General features: G+C 38.9%; 1 protein-coding gene across 1 annotated transcript; it reads right to left on the minus strand.

Annotated features, from left to right (window-relative positions):
* Window positions 1-1486: 1486 nt before the first annotated feature.
* On the minus strand, window positions 1487-8652 carry LOC139693457 (apolipophorin-3-like). Its single transcript, XM_071591617.1, has 3 exons — window positions 8519-8652; window positions 5960-6334; window positions 1487-1942 (listed from the first exon to the last, which is right to left on the minus strand). The coding sequence occupies exons 1-3, from the start codon at window positions 8567-8569 to the stop codon at window positions 1760-1762; spliced, it is 609 nt and encodes a 202-aa protein (XP_071447718.1). The 5' UTR covers window positions 8570-8652; the 3' UTR covers window positions 1487-1759.
* Between the last annotated feature and the right edge of the window lie 754 nt (window positions 8653-9406).

A 9406-nucleotide genomic window follows, 5' to 3' on the forward strand; every position in this document is an offset into this window, starting at 1 on the left:
AAAAAATCATCGGGCAACGCTAACTCACCCTTCACGACGTCTGTACCAACTGCCTTTGTGAAAAATTATTGACTTCATTTCTTGTAACTACCTGGGACACCCTATTCATTGGAATGTTAAATGCCCTTTCATTTACGGATCTTAGTCAGGGGTAATATTACCACTTTTCAGGGAACCACCTTGCTCTAGTTCAAAATTTCTGTTTTGGTGCTGGAAGCATTGGGAATCGAATGCTTTCAGTATGGAAGCGTTTATATGGGAACAGAAATTAATTTACTCTATTTCAAAAACTTGGTACAATATCGAAGCACATATTTTATTTTATGATTTTTTTCATGTGAAATTTTTTTAATCATTATGGTGAAATATCCAGTTTATGCTCAGAATTAAAAATATCAACGCATCTCTTTTTTCCTGTTTAATAATTTAAAAAATATCCTATTTTACTGATGTTGAATTTTCTCATGCAAAGTTCTTTTTATGAGATTTCTTGGTTCTTAAAACATTTCTTGTTTCGCCATTTATCACTTAGTTTTTTTTAAAGAATTATTCCTTGATTTCTCATTCTTCTAGCATCCGGGCGATCTATTATTCAAAGAAATCGGAGGTAACCTCACCTATCCCTTGGTATACTCGACCTCTTGACCCTATATGGTTGCGTATCTTGTTTTTCAAGCTAACCACTTCTTCTGTAGGAGTACCTGGTGTTCTATGTGATAATGGAGCGAATTGCTGGAGATTCTCTTCTCTCACATTCTGAAAGCTCAGTTGAAACATTTATGAGACATTTCAGTCGGAAGGTAAAGTTTACCTTGATTAGAAATTAATTCTTTGCAAATTATTCGTATTGCTGTCAGTCTACTATTTACAACGAAACACTAAAAGGGTCAGGAACGCTTAAGAACTTTTTCTTTAAAGGTACTTCAACGAAAGGAAATAATCAATTATTGCTGCACAGAATGCAACAACACAAAATCTACAATTTAATTACTTTTTTCGACAAATTTTGAATCAGGTGTTTTATCATTGGACCAAATATTCACTGACATGGTTCCATAATACGAGAATCTAGAATGTAAACCAGAATCTCGGAAATTAGAATGTGGTGGCCATGTCCGTAGCTGTTTAAATGTGTGTTTTCGGGTTATCCCTGGAGAAAATGCCAATAAAAGGGAAAGGGGTAAAGCATGAAGTATTCCTCTTAGACAGTGTTTAAGTTTATGACACTGTAAGCATAAAAAGTATTCATCAATGTGCAACTTTTTATTACTGTCAAACATGAGTACCCACCGTCTTTTTTTTAGTAGAAGCATTACGGATTAGTCATTTTTCATCTAAAACATCATATTAAACAACGGTTAGCTACATTTTTAAGAAAAATGTCATCACAATTTTCTAAGCAATTAATAATGAGCTAAAATACAAATTGATAGGCTTTTAGGGGAAAGCAAAAAAAAAATTAGATGTAAATAAGGTAACAGGATACTTTTTGGTTTGAAATGGAGTTTATTGCGTGATAATTAGTATTTTACACAGGTAGGCTGGTATTTTTATCACAGACCAGTTCCATTAATGAGCGTTCCACTTGGATTCAATAGATGGTAGTTTCGAAGCGGAATCCACCAACCAAAGGCTTGAGACAAGACTTTGGCCCTCCGAGAATGGTTTTGAAGGGGAGGAAAGGGGAAAAGTGGGGTTAGGGTTATGACATGACCAGGAGAAGGCCGCGGGAGATTATTTTTATTTATTCTTTTCTTATTTAAGAGGTTGTGGCGCGATTGACTGCATTCCTAACTTCGTTATGGAACTCCTGGAGGAGAGTCAAAGTGTGTTCCATGGCGTTCTTGGAGATGTTGGTGAGTTCGGTGTGGACAGCTCCGGCGTCCTCTCCGGCGGCATTGGCGATCTTGCCGGTCTCCTGCATCAGTATCTCGACTCCAGCCTACACGAAGAAAAGTTGAGAGCGGTTGAGGGACCAGTGACACACAAATTATATCCACGGAATTGAATCCCGTTTGCAATTCCCAAATTTCCCTAGCCGCTTTGACTGTTTTTTCACTGCTTTGGTCTTCGACTTTTAAGCTAATTTGTTTCAATTTTTATGAGCCGATAAATGACGGGGAAATGGAATGCACCTTTGCATTAAAATTGGAATTAAATCATTCATCAAATAAAAAGTGACGACCAGCAAGAACAGAATATGAGACGAAAAATTACGATTAATGCACGCTTAAATCATCCGTGTTTCCCCGGGGTAACTTTAACGAATTTTAATGTGAGAACGTCGCCAAACACTCTTGAATGGATCACCTGTCGAAACTTCTAGTTTGTGTAAGCGTGTTTTATAAGTACACGAGAATGGACAAGGAAATCTTCATCGCCAAAATTTCCATTCAGCCATTCTCTGTATTGCTTTTAGAATAATAGACTTAGATTGAATTTAGAATAGCATCAACTCCTAATTTTCGCGTGAAATTCGGAGCGATATACACGACCTGTACGACGCGCGCCTGTTCCGTTTGGACGAATACACAATCCATTACTTTATAATAAGTTGAGAAAAAATAGTGCAAAATTTTAAAACTTCAATGCTAATTTTTTTTAAACAAAAACGGTTATTCTTTAATTTTAAAGTCAAGTACAAACTGGGGATTAATGATGTAGGCGATGCTGCAGAGGAATAGAAAATATTATAAATGATAGGGAGAATCACCGATTGAAAAGCCCTAGCGCGAAGATGGATAGCATAATTCCGTTAAAAACACGAGTACACAAGAAGAGATAAACTTAGGGAATAAGAAGAACCTTAGAGACAATAGCAACACTGTTAAACGTTAAGCAGGGAATTTAAAATGTTTGAGGAAAAATGAAGATTAGAATGATAAGACTAACAGTACTGTAGCAAATTGAATGTTTCATTGGTTGACAGAACACATTCAAAAACTTAGAATCCGCTTTAGAGTAACATAACGCATTTTATATCTACGTGTGCGAACAAGTGTCCATTGATTATTTATTTGAGAAACTAAAAAATTGGAATAAATTGCTATGATTTATTATTCCAAAATCATATCATAATAGTGCAATTTTTTAAACACCGACAGTGGCTAAATTAGATACATGTTATGGCTTATATAAGGGATATATTTTTCCCATGCCATAAAAATTTGATCTGGTAGCCTAGGAAAAGTGGACATTGTAAAAAAGTAATCAGTGCCAAAAATTATTGTCTAATACATGATATTAATACTATTAGTGGGCACTGAGAAGCGAAACTCGTTTTTATTCCAATTTATTTTAATTTTTAATTGAAGTGTGATTGCAAAAATGCGAATTAGTAAGTCAATAAAAGTGCTTTCATGTTTTCAGAATTTCATTCACAGCTAAGAATAAATTACAGAAATCGCACAAAAGAGGGTAAATCACTGCGTGCTGATGTTGATCTAGACAATGTTAAAATCGATCAAAGCGTTTTCAACTTAGAGGAGTTCAAAATCGAGTAAAAATCCGCTATTCGTAATTAAAAACTTGACCATCAGCTTAGGGAAATGCTTTCTAATGTTTTGATTGAATAAATCCCCAATGTACTCGAAACACATTGCGACACTCCACCACACAGAAGAGAGTTAGTGAAAAATGTAGTCATCTATTGAAATAAAAAATAAGCATACTACCTTGATCAAAAATTTCCCGGAATTTATTCAGAAAATTAAAAATACAAGTTTATTCATCTAAATCTATATTGTCCCCTTCAAAGTAATCCCCATCGACTGCAACACACTTATGCCAGCGCTTGATCCAATCCTCGAAACATTTTTTATATTCGGTTTTCGGTATGTCCATCAGTGCTTCCTGCGATTTTTCCATTACTTCCTCTCGGCTGCTAAAACGCGTTCCCCGTAATGGTTTTTTAACTCGATTGAACAGAAAGAAGTCACAGGGAGCCAAATCAGGTGAATTCGGTGGCTGTTGGATGGTATTTGTTGCATTTTTCGTCAAAAAATTACGAATAATGATAGCACTGTGCGACGGTGCGTTATCATGGTGCAAAATCCACGAGTTTTCTGCCCACATTTCTGGTCTCTTTCGGCGAATTGCTTCACGCAAACGTCTCATAACGCCCAAATAATACTCTTTGTTTACTGTCTGGCCTTCTGGCAAAAATTCATGATGCACTACACCGTTGTAATCCATGAAAACCGTCAGCATTGCCTTCTTTTTTGACTGAAAACGACGTGGTTTTTTTGGTCTCGGCTCATTTGGTGAACGCCATTCACTTGCCTGATGTCTGGATTGCGTGTCGTACTCATAAACCCACGTCTCGTCTCCAGTAATGATCCTTTTGATGAATGTGGGATCGGATTCAGCCTCGCAAATCATGTCTTTTGCGACGTCAACACGGTCTCTTTTTTGCATGAAATTGAGGTACTTTGCTGCTACACGACGGAAACCCAAATCATTAACCACAATGTCTTGGGCGGATCCATAGGCAATGTTCAAGTCCTCCGCTATTTCTCTGATGGTTAATTTGCGGTTATTGACCAACATTTCTTTTACTTTATCAATATTTTCACCGACTTTCGATGTCGATGGTCTGCCATTGCGTTCATCATCTTCGATTGACTCACGACCACTTCTGAACCGCTCGTGCCACTGGTAAACGACCGTTTTTTTAGAGAATCGTTGCCGAAACACTTTTCCAACATTTCCAACGTCCGTGCGCCACTAAATCCGTTTTTTACGCAAAATTTAATACAAGTTCGTTGTTGCAAATTTAAATCCATTTCTGCAATTGTAAAAAATCGCCAACACACACAGAGATAGATGTACTCTTGGCTACGTAACTTTTGCAAATGTCAAGTTATGACACTAAGATTTAAAGGGAATATCAACAACAGATGTACCAATTTAACAAAAAAACAGAACTCAAATCGGAACGATGGGAGCCCCACACGGTGGTTATTCCGGGAACTTTTTGATCAAGGTAGTATCTCCACCGATGGAATTATTTCGTGTGCTATTACGTCTATTTTATCATTACCAAATCTTTCAAGTCAATAAACTCCTGACACCACGCATGCTGTAAGTGACACACCGGAGCACAAAGCTTGGAAATTACTTGCTCACTTGATATTTGGTTCTGGTAACGCAGCAAACTAATTTTTTTCGAATCTGACAGGGCATTATAAAGTTAATTTACTTTTATATTCACTCGTAGGACGATAAAACAATCAAATTTTGACGACGCTTTCAAAATACCCAATGATAGATCAGAAAGTAAAAATAATGAAGACATGGGGGGGAGAGACGCAGCAAAATGATACTAGGCCTGGCTTTAATTTACCTAAATACCAAACTAATGCTTAGGATTGTCAAACCCAAGGACACCAAGTGCGAACTAAGCAGTTTCTGCTTGGCTTGGATCAATCAGCTACTTGGTTGCTGACCTCAAATGAGTGTTTGAAATCTTCCACTTTGGACAGGAAACTTGTTCAACCTGTAGCTGGCGAGCGATGGTACTTTGTGAAAATTTGTGAACAATTAGTAATTTAAACTGAACATTGACGATATGAAAATATGAAATTTGATGATTATGATGATTTATGGTATTTCTTTTGTTTTCTCAGGCGTAATTTTATAGAATTTGCACAACATATTGGAATGAAAGAAGGAAATTTATGATTACACACAACATACTGGAATGAAAGATGTACCTTTATGATTCCACAAGAACTTAATTAAAACCCAACCTAGGTTTCGACGCTGGTCCTCACCACCTGATGATGACGTCCAACATCGAAACCTAGGTCGTGCTCTAGTAAGGTTCACATGAAATTACAAAGCTACTTATTTCATTTAAAATAAGTGATCTCTGTTATTTATGATAGGGCAGATGGCACATGTGAACAAGTGTCGGCCAATGTGGCCGACTTTTTCCTTCATCTCGTATTCTTCCTACCTTGAAGTTATCGTTGAACTTCTGCTGCATTTCCGAGGCCTGGGTCATGAGTTCTGGGGCGCTCTCCTTCATTTTCTTGATGGACTCGTTGATCTGGGTGGTAGCCTCCTGGAGTGCGGCGTTGGCCCTCTCCGACATCTCTGATCCGTGGGTTTCCATCTGCCTCTTGACCTCATCCAAGACGTTCTTGGCGCGCTCCTCGAACTCCTTGGTCTTGTTCTCCATCACAGCCTTCATCTCCTCTAAGGAAGGGGTGTTCATCCACTTGGAGATGTCATCACCGACCTGGGCGAGCTGGGTCCTGGCGTTCTCTATCATTGTCATCAGGTTGGTCTCAGGTTCGGCGGACCTACGGATGTGGGTCGCCGCGCTGGCCTGCGGGACGAAAGGAAAGTTTTCATGAAATCCCTGCATTAACTCACCTCACAAGGGCTAACAACTGAGGTCCACTCAATAGTTATGGAGTACTTTTTGCCGCTAATCCAGCTAAAACTCTGTCTATCGAAAATGATCAAGTTTGATGAAATGTACACTACTAAAGCACTAACCAAATGTATTTCTATGGCATGAGGGACGCGAAAGAAAAAAACCTGTGAATTCATTTATTTGGCCACCGAGGTGTAGGATTAAAATGCAGCGATTCAAGTAGAAATCACTTCAAATCACAATGTTAACATCTGGAAGAAGGACTGCAAGGACGGTGCTCAGTCAGATTTACTTGATAACCTTGTCTCTCTACTTGCGCCTCGGGATAAGTTTTTAGATATATCATATTCTTCTTAAATTTTAGTAAATTCTCACCACGCAGTTGACTGGTTTAAGAGGGAACCCAGATGACTATTCAGAATATGATGCAATTTTTTCACGAGAAGGGCATCTGGCATACCTAAAATCACAATAAGGGTCCTAAAAGACATTATTACAATATTTGGCATTCATCTTACTGGTGAGTAAAAACGAATTGACTAAATTGTGCTAGGTTAGTTTTGACCTAACGTTAGACATGTTCATCTTAATTTTAACGCAAACTGAGTTTTCAAAAGGTTCACCGAAAGTTTAGGTTATCATTTGCTGCCTGCTTAGCTCATAATATGCAACACTTAAAGAAAACCCATAAATGACACGGGATTTGAAACCGTGATTTTAGAATGAAGCAGGGAGTGACATTACCGACTTCAGTAACGGTATTGGTTCTTTGAAATTTTAACCAATTATAGAAGTTCACCATGCCTTCATGCCAAAGGAGGTTTTAGAGAGAAATGTGCGAGGACAGTTTTAATGGCTACCAGTAATGGTACCAAGAACTGAGAATATTTCGCGAAATTCCTCAATGGAATACTATCAACTACATTTGCGTAAAGGAATATTTTTCTCAGCCATGTGCTTGTACTTTATGTATTTAACCCCTGAATAATACATTTAAATGCCTCTCATTCGCTCGATTTATAAAAAAATTTTATGCAATATCATACGATGATTTACGAAAGAAAATTCTGCATCACCTCGTATATTCACTCCGACACTTTTAAATATTCATCGGATTAATGAAAACGATTTGGAGTAATTTTCATTTAAGATTCTTGATAATGCTTAAATGTTAAGCTTTAGAAAATTAGACTTGAGAGAGAAAAATTAAATGTTTCTTGCATCAATTTTCCCTACGGCCGTTATATCACATGCGTTCGAATGGCTATGAAAATCCACTGTTGAGTCCCAGTCAAAGTCATGATTTGAATATAAGTCCAAAGTTAACTGCAACTGTCGTGTCGACCGACGAGTTATCAGACTAGAGCCGATAAACTGAGTGACCTTGAGGGGTTATCGTCCAAATCACAGCGACCTCTCACTGGGTGGCTGTCTAACCGTCGATTGATCCCTAAGAAGAAGCACTGATTCTTCCCTTCCGAAGATGTTTTTAAGCAAGAGGACCACTAATTAACACTCTCCTTAATTTTCTATGAGTTAATTGATTACCAGAGGCCCGTAAAAGCTCTTCGAAATCAATTTTTGCTTGTAAAGAACACATAGATTTTTTAACGACTTTAAAGAGTCTTACTTTAAGAATATTTGAGGTTACCGGCAAAATTTCTACGCCGGCTCAACTGAAATATTCCGATGGGCGAAGATTACGGCCTTGACTAAAATAGATCTTTAACTATAGTTAAATGAAATCCAAGATTTCCGCGTATTATCTTTCTAAGCTATCTCGTAGAAAGAGGCGAGTCAGAAGGCATAACATAAGGCATCAGCCATGAGGGGCGGCGAGAAGAGAGTCTATGATTTAAGTAGAGGGAATGATTTACCCAATGAGATATTTTACGTTCGAAATAGGTTTGGAAACTGAAAGGAAACAAATTTCCAGCAAGGAATAACCTTATCCAAAACACACGTAGGTTTTAATATTATACTCAGGAATATTCATCGCTGCGGATGTTCCACGGGAGAAATCCCAGGGAGGTTACCACGAAGTGCGGGCAGACTGAAGGATTGTCTTTTCGGATGATGCAGAGCGCACGGAAGGGCAGGAAAGTTTTCCGTAGATGGAGGAAAAATAAATACCTGAGCGATGCAGACGGCCGCAAGGGCAAGGACGACGTATCTGGCTGCCATTTTGCTAGAGTCAAGATAGTCGAGCTTCCAGGAGTCCAACTGAAAGACGAGAGGACAAGGGATGCGGATTTATTGGTGTCGTCCCCACCACCTCCACCATCCTCGACGGACCCCAGTCACCCATCCCCCTCATTCTCTCATATCGCTATCGACACAGCCCCCTCCCCCTCGCATCCCCCCTCTTTTCCCTGGCTGCATCCCCTCGCTCTCTCCCCTCGTCCGTCCCTTCGCCGTCCACATTGCAGCGGGGTAGACCTGCTCATACGCAACAGTTGAAACATTCCTCTTCCCCCATACTTCAACCCCCCCTTCCACATCGGTGTGCCCTCTTCCCCTTTGAAAAATGCCCCTTATCCCTCCCGACCTCGTCATCTATGCGAACCTCGGCTAAGGGGCGAATTCTTCATCCTGCTAATCCCATCTGAGTCTATTTGATATCTTACTTTTTATAATCCAGGGAGGACACGTAACGCAATCAATCAGGTTACTCAGATGAGGACGTGGTGAGGCATTTGCGACTGTTACTATGTGATTGATGAACTCATCATCCTTGTTCTCGCGAATGGTAGTTGATTTGATTTGGGTTTAGGTTGAAAGATTTACTGTGCGGATTTGCAATTTGGAGATGAAATATTCAAGAGGGAGGAGAAGAAAGGCGAATGAAATTTGTCAAACTAAAAATGTTTCGAATACCTGAGGGTCGTTTGAAGGAAATTTGAATTCATCTTGTTACAATACAACGCCCTGAATTCTGCAAGGTTATTTGGTGCTTTCATGTCTCCAAAATCTCCTTTCTCTTCTCGAAAATTCAACAAACAAAAATTCATAATTACTGCC

This window comes from Hetaerina americana, unplaced genomic scaffold (genome assembly GCF_022747635.1).
Source record: "Hetaerina americana unplaced genomic scaffold, ioHetAmer1.1.p SCAF_5, whole genome shotgun sequence".
NCBI lineage: Eukaryota > Metazoa > Arthropoda > Insecta > Odonata > Calopterygidae > Hetaerina > Hetaerina americana.

Excerpts from the sequence above, each read along its gene's own strand:
- LOC139693457 (XM_071591617.1), bottom strand. The coding sequence starts at position 8,569 with ATGGCAGCCAGATACGTCGTCCTTGCCCTTGCGGCCGTCTGCATCGCT. Across the intron at positions 6,335-8,518 it reads CGGCCGTCTGCATCGCTCAG|GCCAGCGCGGCGACCCACAT; the intron begins GTATTTATTTTT and ends TTCGTCCCGCAG. Across the intron at positions 1,943-5,959 it reads AGTTCAACGATAACTTCAAG|GCTGGAGTCGAGATACTGAT; the intron begins GTAGGAAGAATA and ends TTCTTCGTGTAG.